The sequence below is a fragment of the Drosophila mauritiana genome, chromosome 3L (genome assembly GCF_004382145.1).
Source record: "Drosophila mauritiana strain mau12 chromosome 3L, ASM438214v1, whole genome shotgun sequence".
Classification (NCBI taxonomy): Eukaryota; Metazoa; Arthropoda; class Insecta; order Diptera; family Drosophilidae; genus Drosophila; species Drosophila mauritiana.
In genome coordinates this window covers 7,639,346-7,664,041 of record NC_046669.1, presented here as the reverse complement: position 1 = coordinate 7,664,041, position 24,696 = coordinate 7,639,346, and the positions used below count along the sequence as shown (strand labels likewise).

At 39.2% G+C, this 24,696-nt stretch overlaps 2 protein-coding genes across 3 annotated transcripts; both read right to left on the bottom strand.

Moving 5' to 3' along the window:
- Positions 1–20: 20 nt before the first annotated feature.
- On the bottom strand, positions 21–1,170 carry LOC117140264 (eukaryotic translation initiation factor 4E1). 2 transcript variants are annotated; one of them, XM_033303089.1, is made up of 3 exons: positions 634–986; positions 389–576; positions 21–338 (listed from the first exon to the last, which is right to left on the bottom strand). In XM_033303089.1, exons 1-3 carry the CDS (start codon positions 984–986, stop codon positions 178–180), a joined length of 702 nt encoding a protein of 233 aa, XP_033158980.1. In that variant the 3' UTR covers positions 21–177. The 2 variants fall into 2 exon arrangements, with proteins under 2 accessions (XP_033158980.1, XP_033158981.1); XM_033303090.1 differs by having other exon boundaries at positions 188–338; positions 465–576; positions 634–1,170.
- Positions 1,171–1,203: 33 nt separating this feature from the next.
- Positions 1,204–23,201, bottom strand: LOC117140262 (G-box-binding factor). The gene is made up of 4 exons (XM_033303083.1): positions 22,764–23,201; positions 5,762–5,992; positions 2,448–2,785; positions 1,204–2,375 (listed from the first exon to the last, which is right to left on the bottom strand). Exons 1-4 carry the CDS (start codon positions 23,199–23,201, stop codon positions 1,526–1,528), a joined length of 1,857 nt encoding a protein of 618 aa, XP_033158974.1. The 3' UTR covers positions 1,204–1,525.
- Between the last annotated feature and the right edge of the window lie 1,495 nt (positions 23,202–24,696).

Genomic DNA, 24,696 nt, shown 5'->3' with positions numbered 1-24,696 from the left:
AAAGATGCCATTGTTGCGGATAGAAAGTTAGATTTTTAATTTAGTCTCCAGAACAATTTTGTAGGGGCAATTCCAAGTAAATATTCATATACACTAAGCCAATCTTATCTTCCACACTTACGAATCTGGTGTACAAAAATAAAAATATACTAACGTAGAGGACCTAAACAATCACCTTCAGAGTGTATAAACCGATTTGACGCCCGAATTGAATTGGCACATTGCATCGGAATGAAGTTGGTACTGCAAATTACGCGATTGCAAATGAAGGAGTATCTTCATCTTCTGGCCGATCTCCAGAATGGCCATTTCGTTGCTCCCGTTGGCAGTCCAAACCGCTGTAATAGATACATCTTTTATCAATGTGGAGAACTTTTGATAAACTTACAGATTTTGTTGCTCATGCTACGTATATTGATGACAGCTCCGCAGATCTCGTCGGAGTATTCAAAATTTTGGCCTACCATAAGCAGAAGAATGTCCAGCCAAATTTGATCCAATTCCGCCTTGGCACTCTTATTCACGGTGACCAGCCAGCGACCACCCTTGATGTTGGCTTCATCCTCCCACATGGGTCTTGGGGAGTAGAGGATTTAAGTTAGCATCTCACATTGTACAATGATTCATTCGTACTTTATGCCCTTCTTGAACACGGCGTAATCGCATCCATTCTTCAGCTCGGCTGGGCTCTTGATGGTATGGTACAAGCTCCAGAAGGTCTCCACACTATCAATCTCGGTAATCTCGTTCAGCATGTCCTTCCAGTGCTTGGAGCGATTGTATTCCAAATACCACAGGGTCCACACATGCTCCAAAGGATGCTTGTACTCGACTTGGTATATCTCTTCATCGATAGGTTTTGGGCTGTTGCACTCCAGTGGAACACCTTCGTGGTGATGATGATGATGCTTATTGATATTCTCCAGCTGATGTTGCTGATCCTGCTGCTTAATTATATCAAGACTTTGCACTTGTGCACTGGCCATGTTGTTGGTTGGTTTGATTTTTTTTTCGATACGAAGAGGTAACCTTAATTTTTTTGCTGACTGCTGTGTTCTCCACAAATTTTGTCGCGATTCGAGTGGGAATTGCTTACTATTAACCAAAAATACTTTAGCACATTTTTTTTAGACCTAAACAAAACCTGTAGAAAAGAAGGAAATGAAATGACAATGACACCTGGAAGTGTGTATACTATGCTGGTTTTTTTTTTTAATATAAATTATTTTTATTCATTTATAAATACTGCAAAACTTAAGACAAATCAATTTACATATTGTTAACATAGAAATGCGCGCTTGGTACTTAAACAAAATAATAACATACAAAATGAAAATGTATGCACTCTATTCCAATGATCAATTAAACACTAAGCGGAGGCACTAGAGAAAACAAATCGAAACAGCTACGGGGCGTACAAAATATAAAAAAGCACGGTTTTCGTAACCATATTAGAAAAGATTCTCAAATTTTTTAGAAATACGTTAATAAATTAACTGGTTTTGAAAGTGAATCATGCCCCCGTCTAGACCCATAAAACAGCGGCTGCATCCTCGTTGGACAAAGTGGAGAAGCGCTGGTAGCGATTCGCATTGCGGTAGGTTTTCGAGGGCGATGGAGCGGTGGATATCTGAGCTTGAACCTGTACTTGAACTTGAGTCTGGTTTTGCATGGGCAGACCCACCATATTTAAGCCGGACTTTAGTGTGGAGTTCCTGCTGTCCGAGGACATGGACAGGCGTCGCTGGTTTCCATTCATCAAGGTGGAACTCAGGGGCAAGCCGACATCGTGAAAGGAGCTAATCGAACTGAAGCCACTCTCATCCTCGGTACTGGAACCGCTCTGTTTATTGCTGGTGGGTTTGTTATTGCTATTGCTGATGGCTGTGTTGCTGGCGGTGGTCTGTGTCTGCGTCTCCTCATCCGTTTCCACTTTCGAGGAGGAGGATGCCGTCGAGGAGATGGTGGAATGCACCGAACTGTCGGTGGAGCTGCGCAACGATAGCCTCGAGTCGCGCATGTTGTTGGCCCGCAGAAAGATGAGTTCCGCATTTGATTTCCCGCCCGGTGACGGAGTCTCCAGTGTGGCACTCATGATGCTGGTGGAATTGTGCAATGGTGGCGTCAGTAGTGTCATCACCGAACTGGTTTTTCCCTTGCATAGACGGTGATTTCCCGAGGGCAGCGATGAAATGGAAGCGAGCGAGTGGCGCGGCTGCGTGAGATCTGGTTGCTGTTCCGAGGTGTGCAAAAGATTCCTTATGGTTCTGGCCAAACGAAAGGCCTCCTGATTAAGCTTTTCCTCGGCTACCTCCGGAGCCGATAGACGCGACTTGCAACCACCACTGCCTCCGGACTTCTTCGGGGATCGACGCCTTTGGCGGAGAGAAAACATTTCGTTATTAATTGTTTGAAAATGATTAGCACTGCTATTGAACTCCGCTTACCATGTGAAATCCTTGAAGGCATTATAGCTTCCAGCTGGTGCAATCGTCTCGTAATTGTGCTCCTCATCCATGGCATGCATTGATTTATTCAACATCAAATTGGTGCTGCTCCGGGCGCGTAGATATGAAGCGGATCCGCCACTGGAGGCGTCATCATCCCGGGCATCGCTCTGCAGGGAGCTGTTGCCCACTCCATGGACATGATGCAGACTCTTGGAGCGGGCAATCTGCTCTCCATTGCGTTGGGTCTGCTGGAGCTGTTGCTGCAACTGGTATCGCTCAAAGAAGCGAGCCACCTCCTCCATAACCGCTCGGTACATCTCGCAATTGGTTTCGGTCTGGAATTTAGGATTAAAAGGTGATTTAGAGTACTTAGGGTGATAAGTGGTATTGGTTGAAAGTGTAATATTTCTAGTAGCTTTAGTACGCATAATGAAGATAGATTAGATAGATATTGCATCTTTCTTTCGGAATGTAACCTCAGAAACCTATGGCCCATATTTTAAGTGAGCTTTCAGCTCGGTTGTGCATAAATCTTCATGTAAATCTCATTCAATCGACCTTTCTCCGGCCAACTCAGCCTGTTTTTCCCCTCCAAGTCTTACAGCTTTGCTCCAATGTGCCAGGTCATTGCTTTGACACATTGATAATGCATTTGAACCGATGACTTTAATTTATTATTTATGTTAATTGTTAATGATTTTGCTTGGCAGCAAACATTTGTGGAGCAGCAGCATCAGCATCATCATCAGCCTATAAAAACTTTCACTTGATTTGTTATCGCGCCCCTTACTCTGCGCGCATTTCTCTACTTCATTGTGCTGTGGGTCTTTGGGCCATATCAGCATCATTGGCCAACTTGATTGGGGGGAATGTCGCTTTTGGTTAACTTCTGTGGGCCAAATTGTCTAATTATCAAATGCCATTCGAGTCTATGGCGCTTGCCAAATTGGCAGAGACCTCAAAAAGGCGTTAAGATTGCTGATTGCCATCACCTGGCAGGCACACGCCCACCTCCCAGGCCATTTGAAATTTGGCCAAAACGGGTGGGCATGCAGTTTATATGTATATATGTGTATATCTGCTGGTTTTTGGGGGGGCTTCACACGATGCCAAAATAGTTGGTGTCTGGCTGATTATGTAAGTTGGCGATGCAGTCGTTGCTATTGCTATTGCAACGCTTGGAAATTGTTGCTAATTTTTCATTGGACGTTTTTCCGTTTTCGGAGGTTTTCCTACTGCGTGTTCGCCAGAGGTTTTCATTCGAATTACGAATTGTTTTCGTGTGTCTGAGATTTATTTGAAAATGATGTGGAAATTGTTGCCGGCGCGCACTGCTGCTGCTGCTGCTGCTGTATTTGATTTCGATTTTGTTATGCTTTGTTTAATTTCATTAATGCCCAAAGTGTTTTAGCCATCGTCGAGCAATTGGAGCTGAGAGGATTCGGCTACGAATTTTGATTCCGATTCGGACTCGCTTGGCCTGCCAGCAGCTTCCCATTCAACGCATTTCCTGGCTACACCGGTCGGTTTGGTCTGGGATCTCACCGGTGCATAAATTAAGTGCGGTTCCCTCCCATCGACTGCATCGTCTACTCAATCAATCAATCAATCAATCTCGCCAGGGTTCCACCCACGCCTGCTTCGTTTTTCTTTTCATTTATAATGGCCAAAAAGTTTTTCCATCGCGGTTTTCCTGCCTTCTAACCCAGTTTTCCGTTCGCCAAACAAGAAACGAACTAAGCTACAGAAAATATTTATCTTTTCTTATTATTTTCATTTTTTTTCTGGTCACTGCTTTGTTTTCTTTTTGCAATTTTCCAAGGCGCAGACCGCCGGCTTTCCAAGTCAACTTCATTGGGGCTCATTTAAAAGCGCATTAAATCGAAATGAAAGCGTAAATATTTTCGCTCTTTCAGCGGCATCCGTTGGGTGATTATGCGTTGCATAGAATAGCCTCGAATTGAAAGTGTTCGGAGGGGAGAAACTGACCAGGTTGGACTCCAGATCTCAGCGTGTCCAATGTGAACGTTGAAGGTCATTTCGTCGTTTTCGAGTTCAAAGTCTGTTTCGGTCAATTGGGAGCAAAGCCGGCTTAGTGCACTGGTCTACTTTTCGATTGGGAAAAATCTCAGATAGTTGGGAAAAACTACAGAAAACGTATCTCAGATGTATTTAAATTGTTAGATTTATGTTTTATATTCTGGCATAAGTAAGAGAGATAGAAAGATTTTAGTCAAATTCATTCACTGTGAGATTCCCACGAATTCTTCAACCTTTTTGCACTTTTATTCCCCAAGCTTAATAACATGCCTATAATTTGTAAATTCTTTACAGCTGATTTAATCAATTAATTGTGTGTGAGCACCTCTAGGATTCCTGTTTGAGAATTTTCAGAATGCCCAAGTCACTTCATTGATGGCCAACATATTATTACACACCATATAGATACCAATCAGAATTGTTAGACTCAATCTGGCGATTCTCACTTTAACAGTAAGGTTTTCAGAAGGCAGAAACCCGTCAGCTCCATTAGCAACCTTTTGTGAGGAAGTATAAAATTAATGCAGCTGTTGGCCAAAGGAAATGGTCGAAAGACAATGAAAGACCCATGTTGACCAAAGACCAGAACAAAGCAATGTATAGAAAAGTCCGTCCGACTCGCAGTGTAGAGTCTATAATTAAGCGTCCAAGAAGAATTCTGCCGCCTAATTGCGATGGGGCAGGCATTTGGCCCTCACCGGGGAGGAACTGTGAAGAAAGGAAATGCCTCGATTGCTACACGTGTAAAATAGTACAAAAATATCAAGAATATATATACACACTGTTTTGTTATAAAAAGTTATATAATTCGAGTATAAGGTATTTAATAAAAATATTCTTTTAAGAAAATCACAATTTCTTGCAATAAATGGTCTAAATAGAATCTAAATATGCCGAATTAAAGAATTGTTAACAAAGATTACAGTGTAAAAGAACCAAACCTAACAAGCGAGTATGTCTGATGACTGAATCGTTCCCCACATCTCGCACATTTCCATTTCCATTCCGATTTGAGTAAATTAAGCGTGAGAACTATTTGAATAAAAAATGCCAGAGACAGGAAAACAGGTTGATCCAAGGAGGGCAACAGAAGTTTTCAGCCAAAGCAGATCGAGATCGAGATGGGGTTGGTTGTGGGGTTGTTGGGTTGACTTGGCACTTAACACAGTTTCCTCCAGTCGAGAACAGAAATCACAAGTCACGTTTGTGTCTTGAGTCTTTTGTTTCGTTGCGGATTTCTTGCTGTGCCTTTCGCCGGCTCATGCACTCACCTGTTTCAATTGCCAATGCAATGTATCCACCTGATTCTGCAATATGACAGCCTCGACATTTAGTTGATGTTGTTGTTGCTGCTGTTGTTGTTGTTGTTGTTGCTGCTGTTGTTGTTGTTGTTGTTGCTGCTGGTGGTGGTGATGGTGGTGCTGATGTGGCTGCATTTGCTGTGGCAAGTCATAAATGTGGCTCTGGATGTGGTGGCTGGGTGCGGCCAAGATGTTGGCATCCTGCAAATGTTGTCACAAATAAATACATATATGGATAAGTTAAAGAAAAATGCCAGAAAAATGCGCGTTAAATTAGCCGGGCAAAAACGAAAATTGCAATTTGAAAAATGTTGTCAAAGCGTTGGACAACCAACCACCCAGTGGTTGGCTGGCTGGTTCGCTTATAATGCGAAATCCCGCGCATATAAAAACCACCAAAATCGGAAAGGCTCAGGTGAGCAGCTTTTACACCAGCCAGACCATCCAAAGTTGTACAATTAATTAGAGAAAATTATTTACACAATACTCGCCTCCTTTATATTTATTTTGTACATTACTCCACACACTGCATGGCTTTAAATTTCTGGTATACTTAACATTTTCCACATTTATTAAGGCTGTGGATATAGCGAGTTAGCTGGTCAAGCGCATAACCCGTTTGACTCTGGCCAACCATGTTTTCATATAACTTAGCTTTTATTTTGCCCATTTTTTATGTTCACGGTTTACTTTTTCTTTTATAACATCATTTTTTCAAAGACTTTGACCCACAACTCGAAATTATAAATGGGGAAACTTATAGAAGTTAATATACAAAATGAAGAAACAAATTTAAAAAGCAGTAGAACATTAGACCATGAAATGTAGTTAAATTACAAAACTGTAGATGTAGACATTTAAATTTTTTTTACATATTTCTAAATTTAAGCAAAGAAAATGTCAAACTAAAGACCATTGCAATGACTTTGCAACATTTTTCATAATGTTGTTTTCACAGGTAGTCCATTAATAAATGATAGAAATAAAGAAAACGCGAAAAAGACAATTACACTTCATGTTGCTACATAAATCATTCAAAGTCTGACCTCCAGTATTTGGACCAACTAATGATGTAATCTCTTTTAGCCCACTTTTCACGCCCACGCTCACGCCCACTGCCCAAAAGACAAATTACCGAAAAGACATAGACAAAAAAGTAGAGTTTTCATCAAATTTGATTGCAAATGTTTGCTTTGTTGTTATTGGCACAATGCAAATTATCATTTGCTGTTTTCCAGACTGCCACGCCCACACCCAGGCCGCAAACGCCCCCCGTTCCATGGCTGCAGGGAAAAACCAAAAATGTGGTCAGCTCAAAACTCAATTTGGTGCAATTTTACGCTTGTTAATTAATGCATTTGCCGCTTTTTTTTCTTGCTGTTTCGTTTTTGGTTTTGATTTATTGATTATAGGCATAACGGCCAAAAACAAGATTTTGCGGGGAGATGAAATGGTTTTGTTGCCCCAAAGGCCAAAATAGGAAATAAATAATTGTTAATGAACAGCTTAAAGCGTGTGCATTGGCAATATTCATGCTATTTGCTTAAAATATTGTATCCGTAATTATAGCTGCTCGACCATATAATTTGTATACTATTTATTTTTCACCCAATGAATCAACTAACACTTTTCCGGAATTTAAATGTTAAAGAAACAACTAGTTACACTTTTTCCTAAAGCAAATTTAACCTACTTACCTAAGATACTTTTCCGATGTGAAAAAATTATGTTCTCACATTCCCATTAATGTATCATTCTTGAATTTTTATCTAATATGCATATGAGAATATTCCCAGGTTTCTTCCTGCATTCCAATTCCGGAATCACTTAATCAATTATTTTTAATGAATTTTCATTTGGTTGTAATTAAGAATATCTTTGGGCAGACGAAACATGCCCATTTCCATGGTAATCTGAACGGAAAGGCAATTACGTAAGGGTATATTGCATATAAAAAATCCACTTCTCAAGTAATCAGTTTTCAACTTGGGCTCCAGACTTTTGCAAGCATAATTGGATTCTTGTGAACTGAACTCCCACATTCTCGCCTCGAACTAATTTGCATGAGGTGGAGTTCAGAACCCAAACAAACTAATTAAAATGCGCGTTACAATTCACAGGAAAACAAGCAGGTAGAAAATATATGTATAATCTCTGCAGAAGGGGAAATAAGTTTAAAGTGCGGGTGAGTCTGGGTTGTGTAACCCCATTCCAAAGCCAAGTCTTCTTGGCATCTAGAACTTTCCTGTTTTCTTCGTTGGCAACAAAATGTCAATTGCAAATGCAATTGCCGTTCTTCAGTTAAAGAATCTTGCACATTCCCATCTACATATACCTACATATTTACATGTGAATGCAAAGGATGTAGAGCTGGCTAATATGACAGTGCGTTTCATAGAAGTAGATCTTCCCATCCTTTGCCCCCAAGCTCGTCAATGTGCTATTTATATGTAATGAAATAAAAGCGCCGCAACAAGCAGAAGAAATCTGCATTTCAAATAGGCAGCAACAGCAAAAGCAGCCAACTATTGCATGCTCCAGTAATCTGCAATTGAAGGAGATTTTGGGGCGAACGGGGGCCATGGCAACAAGTGTGCTAAAAAGGGTTGCCACGCACGAAAGAGACGGCGATTGTTGGCCCGAAAGAGACGGAGCGCTGATGATGGCCAATTCCCAGGCCATACATATGCCATGTAACTTGGCTCGTCTCCATTACCAACTCCGTTGTCGTTGTTATTTAAATTGTTTTGCGCTAGAACCGAACCGATGTACCAGCATGTTAAAGGGGGCGGAATGCATGTGTGTGTGTGGGTGTGGCCGATGGGGAAAAAGGGTCAAATAGCAGTTCACGCTTCGCTGACGAGATCCCCACAATCTCCAACAGATCCGACTCGCTTTATTTAGTCTGCAATGCGATCACAAAAACATTTCTGACTAAATAACTAAACCCATTTGCTCACAATGAAGCTGCAACTAATTAAAGTGTTGCAACAGGAAGTGGAAAATGATGGGGTTCTTTTTTTTTTGTATCAAGAGGCAGGAAGGCAAACAGGAAGATGGGTAGAACAAAGTGCTTTTGAAATACTAGTATTGGAAAATATAATTTTTCAATTTTATGTACTAAATTCAACTATTAAGTATAAAGCCTGTTGCAAGTTATGAAATTTTTTAATTATTAAAGCTTAGTCTTTAGCCAAATATATGCAAAAATTGCAAAAACTTCAAATAATGGTATTCATCCCCAAGACCAAAACTCTGACTAACTCGATTAAGGGCTTGAGATTTTGCATTATTCCGCTTTTAGCCATGCCTGGCACACTTTCCGCTTTAAATTCAACTTCCCCTTTGTATCATTTTCAAGGCAAACAGACAGACAAACAGAAAGTGCAAAGAAAAACGAGGAAAATGAAAATGCATAGAAAAATGAGCTTAAAAATATTATGCCATTACAATGAGATGAAGCCGTAATGAGTGGGTGGTAATAGCCTGGATTTGCTCAGCGATTTGTAAGCAAATGGATGTGGAAATTCCGAATGGAATTCAACTTTGAATTTCGCTCCATCAGGCGGCTATATGGATAATTGTCATTATGGTTATGGTTTAAGATCTGCATTTGGCACGACTTTCTCACATGACAAAACCAAAAACACACAAAACAATGACAAACTTGAATTGTTTTTTATTTTTTTTAAGCTCTTTGCCTCGGCAATCTTAAAGATTCGCTGATTGCCGTTTATTATTACGATGGCTTTTGCCAAGGAATTTCTGCTCATTTTTTGTCGCAGTCATTTTATTTATTTTTTTTTAGTTTGTTTTCCGTTTTCATTTTGTCATTTGCACGGAAATTGGGTTAATTTCAAAACAGCAACTTCCTCGCACTCGCACTTGCATCTGAATATTTGAATGTTGCGTGACGTGTGCCCTCAGCTGGAACTATTTTCGATCAAAAAAAGTGGCTCCAGTGTTGCCAATGATTGAAGATGGCGACGGAGACGTGGATATCTATCTGTCAACGGGTTTGACCTTCATTAGGCCCAAGCTTGGCTGATTACCTGCAATGTGTCAGTGTCTATCGCAGCCTATCTGTACAGTGAAAAAAATGTGAGCAACCCAAAAAAATTACCTTTACTCAACTATAAAATTGTAGAAACCTAAGAAAGAATGGTACAATTACAAATTAATTGCTAAAATTCTACAGAGAACTATTACTAACTATGTATTTTTTTCCAGTGCGCTGCTGTAGTCTCTTCCCGGTTTCAAATGTGTAAAAGTATTCCAACTATTCCCCGCCAATTGCATTGACAGTGAACCAAAACCAAAACCAAAGCCAACAATCAGCGACAGTCGGCGGATGGACGGACTTGGCTTTTGTTTACTTGTTGTGTAAGCTGATTTGGCTTGAACGGGTTGGTTAAATGTGTTTTAAATGGCCCTCTAATGGGGCTCAAACGCAGCCCTTTGTTGTTTCCTCATTGTCTCTCCCTGGGCACAGAATCCCCACCTTTTTCAATTATTCACCTTCCTGCCTTTCTTTTGTTTGTGGGCGTTGGCCGACACGCCCCCTTCGTCGACCGCCCTTTTACGCATAATCTATTTCAATTGTCTGACCTCCCAATGTTGGGTTTTCTTTCGAGCCAGTCAATGTCGATTTTCATAGTCAATACAAAATGAAAATGAGCAAAAAACAATTTAATTAATTTGATATATATTTTGCATTATTGGCGATGTTAAATTGATCTATTTAACAAGATTTATTGTGGAAAAATTATGATAAATTGATGGAGGAGTTGCAAAAATTAAAAAGGGTTTCATGAAGGAGGAGAAGTGGAGAATTAAGCGCTTTACAATTTGATATACAAATTAAATGATTTTATCTTTATTTTTGTTGTTAACTATTTGATAGATGTGCAATTGATGTGCGAACATACTAAATAAATTTAATGAAATAATTATTTAATGAAAAACTTCATTAAAAAGGCTCTTATAACAACGTTATGAAATTTGTGCACACGAGTAACTGAACATAATTAACAAAATACTAAAGTGAAATAAATTTGATTGATATTAAGCATTAAATGAGACACCAAAAGTTTTCCCAACTGACAGACAAACAAATATATATGTATAAGTTTTTCCCCTGTCAATCTGTCAATGTACAATTCTTGTTTCTGCCGTCTGTCAATCCGAATCCGTAAGTTTGTCCGCCGACCTTTTTCGTTAAACTCCGTAAGCTTGGCCCGTAACATTTCCGGCAATCTTTCTATATTTACCCGGCTGTGTAATACAACCGCTGGCTGTTTGTCTTTCCACCTGGTCGTGTAAATATTAAATGAACAAACTTTAAGTTCAGCAGAGATAATCAGGTTTAATTGGCACACACCGAGCTATTTATCCGTTTAATATTTTATTGTATATCATATGTATATTTTTGTCAGTTATCTAATATTTGCTGTTTACTTTACAAATACTTGTGTTTATTTTGCCTATTTAATACCTACAGTCTTCATATTTCTCATTGTCAATCAATTTTCAATTCAATTTTTGGCAGATATATTTTTTTTTGTAATTTCTGAGGTTTCTTTCTATCATTCAAAAATGGGTTCAATTGGCCAGCGGCTGATAGTTGCAGCCACTTTTTACAGATTTCAAGAGGTTGAGGCATATTTTTTTTGTTAGCATATTCGATTCGCTCCCTTGGGCCAAACACTTGAGAAATGTTTTTCGAGAGTTTCTTTCTTATTTTTGCCAGCTTGGAGAATGTTTCTTGCAAATCACGCAAATGGATTGATTACGCCCCTTCGCAATTCGATTAAACTCGCTGTCCGTGAGCAACTTTCCGTTCTAATGAAGCCAAAAAAAAAAAAAAAAATAGCCCCAGAGAACTCAATTGAATTAATAGAGAATTCCCGATTCTCGATTCCGTCGTCGTGGCCCCGAGAAGCCTTTTCTTCACGCCTGAGATTTGGCCAGATTCGAACTGCTTTCTGACGTTTGATTTTGATGGCCCTCCGCCATTCGAATTGGGTACACGAAATTAAATTTTCCAAGTTGATTGAGTGCGAGAACGTTTTTCCAGTCGGACTTCGTTGCGACTCTTTTTCACAGGGAGTTTGCTGTGTGGGCCGAAGACTTGTTTTTCACGGTACATGCATATACATACATATACACAAACGTATAGTTTTTAAACATTATTCCATAAAGCCATTGGCCTTCGGTGACCAGGCCAAAGGAGGGGCGCCGAACGGGAGGGGGGTTAAGGTGGAGGGGCAGAACGGAAATGCAAAGCGACAGGCAAAGTGCGCAAAGAGCGGAACTGGAAAATTGTGCTTGGCTATTGACGGATGGTTTGGGCCAGGCCCGAACCGAATAGAACGCTTCTGACCATCATCTCTACCTGTTTCTATCAGTTGGTAGGAGTGGTATAGCTAATTGCATTCTCTTCCTCATTTAAGTTTGCCCTTTGCTGAGGAGCTATTAAAATTAGCCATGGCCATGGCTATAGAAAAACTTTAAAGAACTTTAAGTTAAAAATTTCACTTTTTATACTCTAAACTATAGAGTACAATTAACTTTTAAAGTTATATGGAAACTATGAGTATCTACCATATTATAATTGTACAAATTATAGAACATTGCGTTTTCTTAACTTTTTTAATCATTTTTAAATAATCAATCAGATTCAAGGGGAATTCCCTATTTTTAGGTCTAAAAACTCTGCGTAACTTTAATGAAAGTATTATTTTGATTTGATTTAGATACTTAATGCTATTTTCGGCACCTTTTAGCGTCACATTTTCTTGCTCCATTAGCTGTTATTTTTATGGGCTTCTACGAGTATGCTCCATTTTGTGGAGCTTTGTGCTCGCTCAATTGAATTCACTCAGCGCCCAGAATTAACAGTTAAACGCATTCGCACGACCGCTCCTCATGTAACATAGGCTCAAGACCCCCAGCCCCAAACCACACCCCCCTACCCCCCTGCAATGGAGCCCCATTTATTAGCCACTTCGGCTGGCACGTTCTTTTTAATTTTCTGATAACTACAAATAGGTTCGACACTCGTGCAGCAAATTTTACCGCTGCTTGGGTATCAAGAGGTTTTTGGGGAGCAGTGGGGCCTGGAGGTATAAAGGGGACTAAGGTCTGAACACCGTGTGCATAAATGATGAGCTGAACAGAGGTTTCAGCACGATTTTTTGTTTTTTCGTTCTTGTCTTCGATTCATTTTTTTTCCTGGTTTTATTTATGCGCCTCTTGTGGCTGCCTCATAATTCAGTGTGTTTGTGTTAGTGGCGGGTTACATCAATTGTTCGGATCCTCCGCATCTCGAGCTCCTTGCAAATGCAATTTAATTGGGAGCACTTCGGTGGGCACAAGCCCCACTCATTCATTCTCTTTTCCAACGTTTGCCGAGCTAATGTCAAGGATTTCTCTCTTCAAGGCCACTCGGATTTGTGGGTGGTTGGGTGTTTCCGGCAAGGCGGTGGGTTGTGGACCGGCAGGTGAGACACTTTAGAGCCCCAACACGCTTCAAGTGTCTGCGATTTGGTTTTACGATATTTCTTACTGCCTTTTATTTTGTTGTTGTTATTTTCCTTTTTTTTGTTTTTCTTTTTTTTTTTTTTGCATAATTTTCGACTTGCGCTTAAAGTTTCAGTTCACGTCGTCGGACGACCGCAGCTAACTTCAGCATTTTTACATTATTTATCAGGCACGCTATTCCATGTGAGCATCCCAGCCAATTCATTACGTATATATATTTATTTTTTATGTCTTTCGGCAAACTCTTTTTGGTTTTCAGTGTTTTTGGCAGAATTCGCTTTTCTGGTGTGCGGCTTTTTTGGTAAAAGGTTCAATGAACTGAATACGAAAGTATAGCAAAGTTCAACATGAGGTGAGAAAAGCCATTCGAAACTATATGTGGCATGTGGATTCTATTATCTCATTGTTTTAAAATCAAGCATGTTTGAAATACATTTTATATCTTAAATTTTTTAAGAGAATTGACATATATTTGTAATTTAATAAAAACTCTCTCCAAAGAGGAAAGTGTAAAGCGTCATATCTACGTAAATGTAATTAAAACTCGCTGAAAAATCCAATCAACCCAAGATCACCTTAAGATCTAATACTCATGGGATATCTGCGCAATTATAGATCAAATGCCTTGCCACTGCAAACACACCTTATTCACATAAATGCCCAGCACTCCCTAATCCACATACAAACGCTGATTGTCCAACAAAAAAAAAAATAAATAAAAAAAGATATAAACAAAATAGCTGAGGAAATCCAAGTAATATGCACAAAAGAGCCGGCAAGAAAAGAGTAATGCGAAAATTACATAATAATTCTTTTTTATGTGTCTGTCCATTCGTTTGCCTTAGCCGACTTGCAAAATATATTTTTAAATTGTTTTTTTTTTTGTTTTTCTATTTAAGCAACTTCACCGCGCTGTCTCGCTCTAACACTATGTGCCTGTCTCTTTCGCTCGGCTGTTTTTATGCTTGAAAAATTGGGACAGCAATTTGCACGCTCTCGACGGCAACAACAAAAAGGCATTTCGAATATGTTTTTTAAATTCTAACGGAAGTCGTGTGTTGTTGGCATTTTTGTTGGTGGTACTTTTTGACCATTTTGCTAGACTTGGGCGCCGCTGATGACCCATGCTAATTGGCTAATTGCGTTTAATTACCACTCAACATATATTCAGCTGGGAGCCGGGAATACGTTTGTTAATTATAATATTTTTCAATTTACGTTAATGTGCGCGTCCAGAGTGAGGCGGCTCATTAGCGTTTTAATTTTGGCCAACAAAAATGACACGCGAGTGGGAAAGAACACTTATGAAAATTTAAATCTAAACGGGTAGACAGGAAGTGAGATGCAGAACCATTGGGAAAAACTAGTGTGGGATGTTCTTTTAAGATAGAATAATTATTATGCATATTATATTTGTATTTTATGCTAATAATAATAAAAGCAAGAAACATAAACATGGTTTAATTGCCAATAAAAATATTAAAAGCATATAAACGAGCTGCAGTCTAATAGTTCCTTTATTTGTTTACTTGTCGCTTGTTTAAACGCCACAAGTGCCATAAATTCCACTCGAATTCCATTCAACCTGAACTAGAACTTTAAATGGCCATAGAGAAAGTCTGGCCATAAACACTATCTGCGAGATACTTGGCGCGCTTGCAACTCAATTCATGAGATACTTTTCAGCCGGAGAGATACAGATACAGAAACTGTAACAGTGGCGGCAATTAAAATATTGTGCATGGCAAACTGTAAACCAAGAGATTTATGAGCCGCCAAAAAGGCAAAAAGACAGCAAAAAAAAGGGCGTGCAAAATAAACTAAATTTAAAGAGCAATTTTCCCTTCCGCCAGCAGCGAATGCGTGTAATTTATGTCGCAGCCAAAAAAGATAAATTCCGAGCCAAAGTGGGGAAATAGAGCTATAAATGCACATAGCTGGCGAAATGTGATACGGAATGATTAATTTGATAGGGCCTAGAGCCGAGCAAAAAAGCCAGCATCCCGTCGAGCTCTGTTTTGCTTATTAGTTTGTGTATCTCGTAGATACTTTTTGTTAATGGTGCTGTTGTTGTTGAAGTTGCTGCCACTGCTCGGACTAGTGCAACACGTTGCATGTCAATGGCCATAATTAAGCATGCGAAAACGTAGCAAATGAAAACAATGCGGGCAGACCCCACAAAACCACTCTACACGGCAAAAAAAAAGGTTTATTGTTACTATAACAATTAGCACACTTAAACGAAAGATTTTTTCCAAAAAAGGTAAAATTTTTATTTCTAAATGGTTTAGTTTTTCCAGCACACTCTATTATTAATTTCGAATTGATTAAAATTTATTTTAAAAATTCATTATCAAGCACAACGATTTTTTTCAAGTGCACTAAGTTTCTATCTCCATTTCTAGCATTTGTGCGCCGCTCTTGCCAGTTTTCCATGCATTTTGGTGGCAGCTCTGTTGGCCATTTTCATTAATGGTCTGGCTGCATTGTGGGGTGCAGTTGCCTCCCCTTTTGCCCTCCCCCCTCTTTCTGCCCCACCCTCTGTGGTTGATCCCCTATCCCCATTCCATTGTCTTGCTGGCTGCATTGTTTTGGCTGCATTTTGATTTGAGCCACAGCATCCACAGATATGCCTTCGCTTTTCCTCCGCTTTTCCACCGCATTTTCCCCTTCTCGACACCCCGGGGCTATCATTATTTCAATGTTCATTGCTCGTTCTCTTTCTGCATTTGCGCCATTCTTTCTCCCTCTGTTGCATTCTGCATTCAGCATTCTGTTGTTGTAATGCAGCCAAAGAATTCGCAACCTCGAGCCGAGATCTTTTTCCTCTGTCACTTGGGGCATCATTTCCATGGACCACCGCCCACCCAACCGAGAAGCACCCCCTATTATTGCCCCATGACCTTTATAAGCTGCGCTGTTGACCTTATTTGTTGTAGCTATCCTTTTTTTGGGGAGCCCTGGCTTTAAGTGAAGTTGAAACTAAGCAACTTAAGCCCGGAAATTAGTTATGAGCATCGGGCAAACAAAAGGTTTTCTGTAGCGTAAATATAAATTAATTTAGGCACACAGCAAGAAAGTCCTATGAGTAATTTAAATATTTTCGCTTCACTGAATTTGCTGTTTTCCTTTAAAAGCTTACATTTCACACGCTGTCTTAGGTTTAAAAACTCCCAGAACCCTTATTAATGAAATTTCACATTTTCCCACAACATCTTTCTTTGTTGACCCCTTTTTATCTCTCTCTCTTTCTCTCTCTCAGCTTGTTTAAAATACGTTTTAATCTAAACGTTGTTAATTTAGTTGTTACGCTTCAGACGCATCCACACAAAAAATCCAAATCTAGATAATACAATCGTTTTTATAACGAAAAGTTATATGCGCAAAAAGGAAAAGAGTTTCTCCGAAACAGAAATGGAAAATGCACTGGGGGAAAATATGGGAAGTTCCTGCTTTGATTGCGTCTTCAACTTGACATGTGTACGCTACATGTCTACATGTAATGGGAGAATTCAGCGAATGAAGACAAAGACCAAGGCAACCAGAAGAAGCAGCAATTGTTGCTGTTGTCGAGGCTAGAATTTATTATTTCCGCCAGCTTTAAAACTCCCCTGTTTTTCTCTTCGAAAAGTTGACAGAGTAAAAAAGGGGTAAAAGGGGGGGCCAGCACTCAACAGGTACGCATGCGCAACGCAGTACGTCATGAGCAACAGTGAAGCTTCCACGGAAGTCAGAGTGTTTTACATAAAAAAACAAGCTGGTCGAATAATATATATACTAAAGTAAATTACTTATAACTTTGTTAAAGAAGCTGATAATAACATTATTAAACTTAAATAGTAGTTAACAATAGTCAAAATGATTCGTATTGATTTACTTCAAGTATGCATTACATAAGAGGTTATTTGGTATGAAGTTTTATTATTAGATAATAAACAATCACACTAGAATATTATGAAATTTTACAGAATGAAAAGTCTAGTTTATATCCCAACGAATTATACTTTCAAAAGTTCTAACAAACTAAGTACAAGATATTTTTTTTAAAGATTTCTCAGTTATTGAAGTATCACTGTAGTTTTCGGCGATCGCCGAGGGTGGTTGCTGAAGGGGAACGCGGACAAACGCAGCGAAACGCGTTCACTGCGGGTCCAACTTTTTTTCGTGGATGTTTTACTTTAATTTCGGTTTACCTTGTTGCTTCTATTGTTGTTGTAGTTTTGTTATCGGCGCAATTCCGCCTTTTGAAATTTGCTGCTCTGCTGAGCGGTTTTTCTTCTTTTTTTTGTATTTTCGTTATTTTTTTTGCGGCCTTTTTCGTTGTTATTGTTTTACACTTGATGAACTCACTACGAGCCACCAAACTAAAACTGCGAAAATGCAAAGAGAACTTGTCTCTCAGACTTTTATTATATGATATAGATGGTCATGGTCTGGCGGCTTCACGCTAGTAAACTTTGTTTATTAACCAGCTAGTTTTCTCGTATTGCTTGCAGGTTAAATGAAAATCTATGATTTTTGTACCAAAAATTAGTAATGAATCATAAAATGTACTCATTTTAACTTTGAACCTTAAACCACTAGTAAAAATATCTAGTGTACTCATAACTTTCGGTTTTTCCATCATTTACTTTCGTTAAAAGGTAAACATTCAATGTATTATTATTCCAAAAAAAAATTAAACGAGTTCATTTAATTACTTTGTTTACTTTGAGTGGTGGAAAAATCAGGAAAAAAATTAAGCTATTTATGCCAAATAAATCTGAAATTTATATCTGCAAAATTTATGTTCGCATTTGATTAATTGAGTTAATAAAGAACGAATTAAATTTCGTGCAACAGAGATGTTGCTGCTAAAATTTCCATTTGTTTGAAGTGCTTTATATAGCATTCCCTCCTCTTCGATGTTTCCTGATTTTTCAGCAATTACTTAGTGGAAGCACTTGAATCTGTTTCCCCTTATGTGAAGCAATTTTTCTATTACCAAACCTAATTGTACTTTACTTCACTCTTTTTCTTCTGCACTTTCGAGGCGTTTAAGTGATTGCCCAAACGCAAATAAAAGTTGACCAAAAAAAAAAAAAAAATGAAATGGAAAAGCTAACTTTAGTTAAACCAGTCCTAGGTAAACGCAAACTATTTCAATGTGTCAATCCAAAAGCGCTGAAAAGAGTGGGGGAAAAGTTGGTGAGATGACCAAATATTATGGCCAAATAGTTTCCGGCTTGGGAAAATGCCTAATGAGACTGCGGCGATGAAAGACGATTTCACGATCAGGCCAAAATGCAAAATGACTTGGACCAGCCAGCCAGCTAGCTCGCTTTGTCAGTCAGTCAATCAGTCATTCGGGCATTCAGCCATCCAGTCCGTCAATCAAGAGACTTGCCAAATGGAAATACTTGGCCAAGTTGAGATTTTAGCCATAGAGCCATGGAGTAGCGGCCAAATTGGAATGCCAATGCAGACACGAAGCTCCTTTTAAAATATTTCCCAAATTGTCTTGACAGTTGCGATTGTTACGGTTATTCAATCTTAAAAAAAAAAAAACATCAAAAGAAAAGAAATTGTTATGATTTCTTCAGCATCTTCAGCTTCTTCTTCGCCTCTATGCATTTCATTCATTGCACTTAGCCGGCTATAAATGAATAAAACATTCAAGCCAAGTTAACCCATTTCTGCATTCATCTTCTCCTCTCGGTGTTTTTGCTTTTTCGGTCTTTTTTAGTCCATGCAATATTCGCACGCGTTGGCCAGGCTATAAATAAATATCACACTTGTCGAGGAAATTCTCTCTCTCTTTTCTCTCTCTGTCTTCCTTCGCTGACGATTTATGTGGGAGCTATCCCGGGAAAATCGGGGGCTATGTGGACTGGCGGGGCAATCAACTCCCCGATGCGTTCTGTGGCCAGCGCCAAATGCACCGGTACAACAGACACATTCATTTTATTCCTTTGCCCGGACACACAGTTTTTTTTTTTTTTAATGGCGGCCCATCAGTCTTGGCCCAAAAGTTACCTGCTAGAAGTTTTTTATGGCGTCGCTGCTGAGTTAAGTGCACTTAATTTATCCTGTTCAAGATTCTTGGCTTTATTTGGATCAAATTTCAGATTTTTGTTTATATAGTTTATTATTATTTTTTTTTAATTTTTTTTTTTTAACAAAATTTTTTGGAGGGTACCAAAAAAGCCTTCATAACCCAATTAACTTTTTCGTCATGCTTCAATATATCTACTTTTTTCACTCTTTGCGTAATGCAACCTGGGGCAAAGTGGCGTCTGCACTTCTGCAACGCCCCCTCAGCACTTGCAACACCAGCACACACCCACCACCCCCTTTTGGTGGCACCACCTCAGTGGCGTTGACGATTGACGAGCAGATGGAATGAAATTGTGGCCGAATGGCCGGGAGCACTCTTTCCATATCCCCCACATATCGTACATATTGTACATATCCCATGTGAAGAAGGGGCTACAGGCGATGATGCGGTGATGAGGCCTGGGATTTCCAACGAAGTGCTATAAGAAATTTGGTGTTTCTTCTTTGGCTTTTACCCAGGGAAAATAAATAAAGCTGCAGATTTATATGGACATCGTTTCAAATGGGAACATGTGAGAAGAAATTTGCATTAGTTTATGGAGTTTATGGTAAAAGCCAATGAACTCTATAACAAATGTGACTCGGTTGTGGATTTTAAAAAAGGGAATTCTTAGAGAGACAACATAACTTGGGTTACTAAACCTTATATTAATTTTGCAGAGGTTCTTGGTATTCGATGAGCTAGGGAAAACAATATTACTACTGGATCGATAAAATTAAGTCTGCTGAGCTTGGGTTTTTATGACCCTATTCAAATTCATCCAGCAAGATCAGCTTTTTAACTTTTTACCTTATTGAATACTTTTGTCACATTGAGCACTTATGCGTAGGCACTTTTTACGCTTCGTCTCAATCTTTATACAGTAGTTTGATATGCGATCCCTTATTATGCTCTGAAATTACCTTCAATTACCCTAAACGACAATTAGAAAAGGCAAAAAAAAAGCTACCATGTAATACTACTACGCTGGTCATGGTCTTATAACTGACATAATAAAGACATTTCAGCGATATGACAATCTTTGAGCTAAACGCACCGAATGACAAGAGATGGTGATGTATGAATAGCGAGGGAGTAGCCCAAAATCAAGGCTAGGTAATGCCATACTTAGTGTAATTAGGAATAATAATTAAAGCAGTTGTCATGCAAATTATAATTATTCAAGCGCAACAATCCACACACAATTTCGTAAGAGTTACCAACTAAAATGTAACCCAAACATTTTCTTTCAAGTTTTGTGCTCATAATTGAAAATAATATTCGAATATGCCATTGCAGTTCAAAAGTGTCATTAACAATTATTTGCCAAGTACAAGGACTGGTTAATGACTAAAAAAAAGAGCTCTCTTCGATGGTTAGTTACCGTAACTTAGCTCGACTTCGATGGGTTAATGCCAGATGGATTGGGTAATATACCCCGTAAGGTCAACGTAATTTGACTTCTATTCACGCCTGCCAGCGATGGCCATTGTAGTTGGTAAGTCAGCTGTCAACGAATGCGGTTTGTTGTTGATACTTGAGTGTTTTTATTTTTTTTTATTTCACCGCCAGGCAATCGAAAGTGAAAACCCGATGCAATGAACACTCCTCCGCGGGAGGATGAAACTGTGGAGCATGCAACTCCTACACCACAAGTTGCAAGTTGCAAGTAGGGAAAGCAGCAGCAACAGCAGCTGCGTTAGAAAAATTCAAATAATGCGACAACGGAGCCATTCAAGTGTGGCCAAGAGGCCGCAGCAGCGAACAAACGAAACCGGCAACAATATCAAGTGACAATCATAAAGAAAAAGGAAAATATATATATAAAATAAAAATAACAAGCTTTTGTTGCCACTTTTTCTCATTACGCTTTATCGGCAGCCATTAAAGCCGCAAAATCTTGGCGACATTTCGTAATGAGGCTTGTGATGGGAGGGGGATTGGGGGCAGGGGGGCTTTGGCCATATCCGATTGCCAGTAGTTTTGCATGCCCAAGACAAAAGGCCATCAACTTGTTGAAAGTCTGTTGCTATGGCTGTCGATTTTCAAACCGAAAATCGGATATATAAGTCCACCCGTTTTGGCCTGGGAAATCGCCAAGCCAAAATCCGAACATTAAATTGTAGCTTGACCTTTGCACGCAGTCAAACGCTTTAGGCCCGAAATAACACAAAATATGGAGGGGCTGAAACAACACACGGTAATTCATTGGCTAATTACTGTTTAGGCCAAGACCTTGCTAGCATTTTCTTTAAACAAAAGTTTTGCTTTCGATGTTTACGCTTGAGTTTTCATCGGAATCGGTGGGTGATTATGGCATATTTGCTAGAGAACGAATTGAGGAAATATTGTGATTGTTCGATAAGGTCAAAGGGTGTGAGGTGTGGGGGGCGGAGGGGGGCTTGTGGGGTGTGTGATGACGGCAGAGGCCTTCAAATCAAAGGAAGTGAAAATTGGAGGTGGAAACATCTGATTTTATGGCAGAGGAAATATAAAGAATTCGTGGCAATAACTTGGGAAATGTTTTAAGTTGTTAAAGGAAAGAAGAAGTGAGGAAAAGAAAATTATTAGAAAAGTTATTACCCTGTATTCCTAATCTAATAATGCACAAAAATGAAATAGTTATATTACCTAGAAATATTACCTACCAATTTTTTTTAGCGAAGTTACCCTGATGCAACTCCCAATTCCACTTGATGTTCGCTGCTGAATTTATTGAGACACTTAATAAATGTTACACTTCAGCCCCCCAACTAGCCCCCCTTATCACCCTTATCAATGCCAAGTGAAGTTTACTCTCCAATTTCGACCCACACACGACACTTTTCGCACATAAATCAAGTTGACCTTAAAAAAATCAGCGAAACAAAAACTTTGTCATACCATGGCCAGCAACAACAATAATAACAACAACAACAACTGCAAGACGCCAAAGGAGGCGAAGATTTTTGGGGGCGGAAGAGGGGGTAGTGGGGTTGTTAAGGGGAGGCTGTCAAGGCTACGTGACAAACAACAAGGTGACATAAATATCCAGTTGCTCCAAAAAGGAAACTAAACTTTTTTTCTTTAATGCCAAGGCAACATAGCAAGGTGCAAGGGAGCCGTGGGATGTGGGGCAGAGTGAGAGGGAAGGCGGAGACGCGTTCCAAGCAAAGAAAGCATAAAGTGATACAGTGAGCACTCGCGTAACAGAACTTCAGGGGAAAAGTCACAGAAAAATGAACTTGAATTCAGAAATAATGGTTAATTAAATACATAGTATTAACTGCATTTCCTCATAACGTTAAATATTTCGCAATACTAGGGAATCAAAATTCAGAGAATTCTCCGTGGCACAGAGATTACTGTACTAACCTGCTGCTGTGCTGGCTGATGTGTCGCTTGAATTGGCCAGACGAGATTGAGATTCCTGGCGGATTGTGCCGGTGGTTGTGGATGCTGCGGGGGATGGGGCGGCTGGGCGTTGAGCAGCTGATTAGCGGCGCCGAAGTGTATCATGTTGGCGGTGTGACGTCGTGCTGGCAGAGCGGGGGGCGGGGTGGCGCAGGGGGAATCCTGTTCGCTGTCTCTCTCTAGCGATTCCTGATTCTCCAGCGGCTGCTGCTGCTGTTGTTGTTGTTGTTGTAGTTTGGCCTCGTTTGTTGGCGGCTTCTTGGGCAATGTCAAGGCATTGTTGTTGTTGTTGTTGAGCGAAAGCGAACGCGCAAAAGAACTTTTGAAATAGCGACACGGCATCTGGAAATCAAAGTCAAGATCCGTTGTCTGCTGCATGTTTGTTGTGGTTTTGTGCATTTCTATTGGCTAAAACGGGATTTCTTTATTTATATATTTGAATTTTCCCTTATGCTGCCTCTTTCTCTGCTATTCTTTTTTCGTTGGTCTCTTTTAAATTGGCATTGTTGATGTTTTCCTCTTTAGCGGTATTTCCCTTTGGATTATTGCATTTTTTCACGCACCCATAAGTTCACTTTCACACACTCACACACAAATCAATTAGTTTTTGACACTCGAACGATTTTTTCCAATTCAATTTAATAGAAATTCAATGGAATTCAATTTCTGCGATTTATTCGCGCGCGCATAACACAAACAAAATTCATAAAAATGCAGCTAGATTTCGTTAGCAGTCCGATTTGTTGAGCTTTACTGTACTAAAATGCAGAAAAATTGGGCAATATTGATTCGTTGAATTGTTGTTTGAATTCTACTGCGTACTGTTGTTATTGTATATTCAAGAATAATGTTCTGCTAATAAATAGCTTGTTTTTCAACTTTTCAACAGTTTGCTGCTTCTTGTAATTCGCGCGACTTTTCCCGGCCGAGGTGGAAACCTAACTGGAAGACCAACTGTATGTTACCGCCAAATTCGCAGCCAGCTTGTGCTTGGGTCACCCTGCTTGGGTTATTATTTCGATCTCCAATGTTAATGTTAATGTTATTAACAGTAAGCTCGCTCTCTCTGAAATAAATGAATGAAGAGTTACCAAGGCAACCGAATAAAACAGAGTCTGCTAAGAATGTCTTATTCTGTTAATAACAGTGCTACAACAGTAAAAATATGCTTAAAAGTATGCTACTCATTACGTAAAACAAACAAAAGATCAGATCATGAAACCAAAATTTTTCCAATTAAATTAAGGAAACGTCTTGATAATATACATTTAAGTAATTTTATCAACGCGTTTTTCTAATTTATTGCATTTAGTCAATAGCTAAATTAACTGCAGAAGAGTCTAAATATCTACAAGTACCTTAAATTAACACGTTTCCAAAATGTAGATAAAGAAATGTTAATGATTTGGCGCGCTAAAAAATTTCAAATATGTAGATCGCATCTACAAATAAAATAGTATTTTAAAAAGATAGCAAAGCTTTCTATTTTAAATTTAGCTAAATAGTTTAAATCTTAGTATTCATTATAAATATTATTCCAAATGTCTAAAAATTGAGTAGTTATATTTTATCAAGAATAAGCATAGGGTTTTTTTCCAGTGCAAATTTTGTTCAATGAAACTAATAATATCACTTGAGAAATGGAAATTGTTTTACGATTCCCCCTTCTAAAGAGGCATTAGCATTCGTGCCTCCGCTGAGTAATCCCCGGCCTAATTCCCATACCTTATGTGGTATCTAAATTGGGGAGACAGGTTGCCAATCAATTTGATTGCGCTGCGCTGATGTTTGCCCCTGTTTATCTAGCTTAGGGGAAGGATTTTCAAGCTTTTATCATAACAGAAGTGCTTAAATTCCCTTTGATGAACATTTGTACATAACACCCTCTGACAAA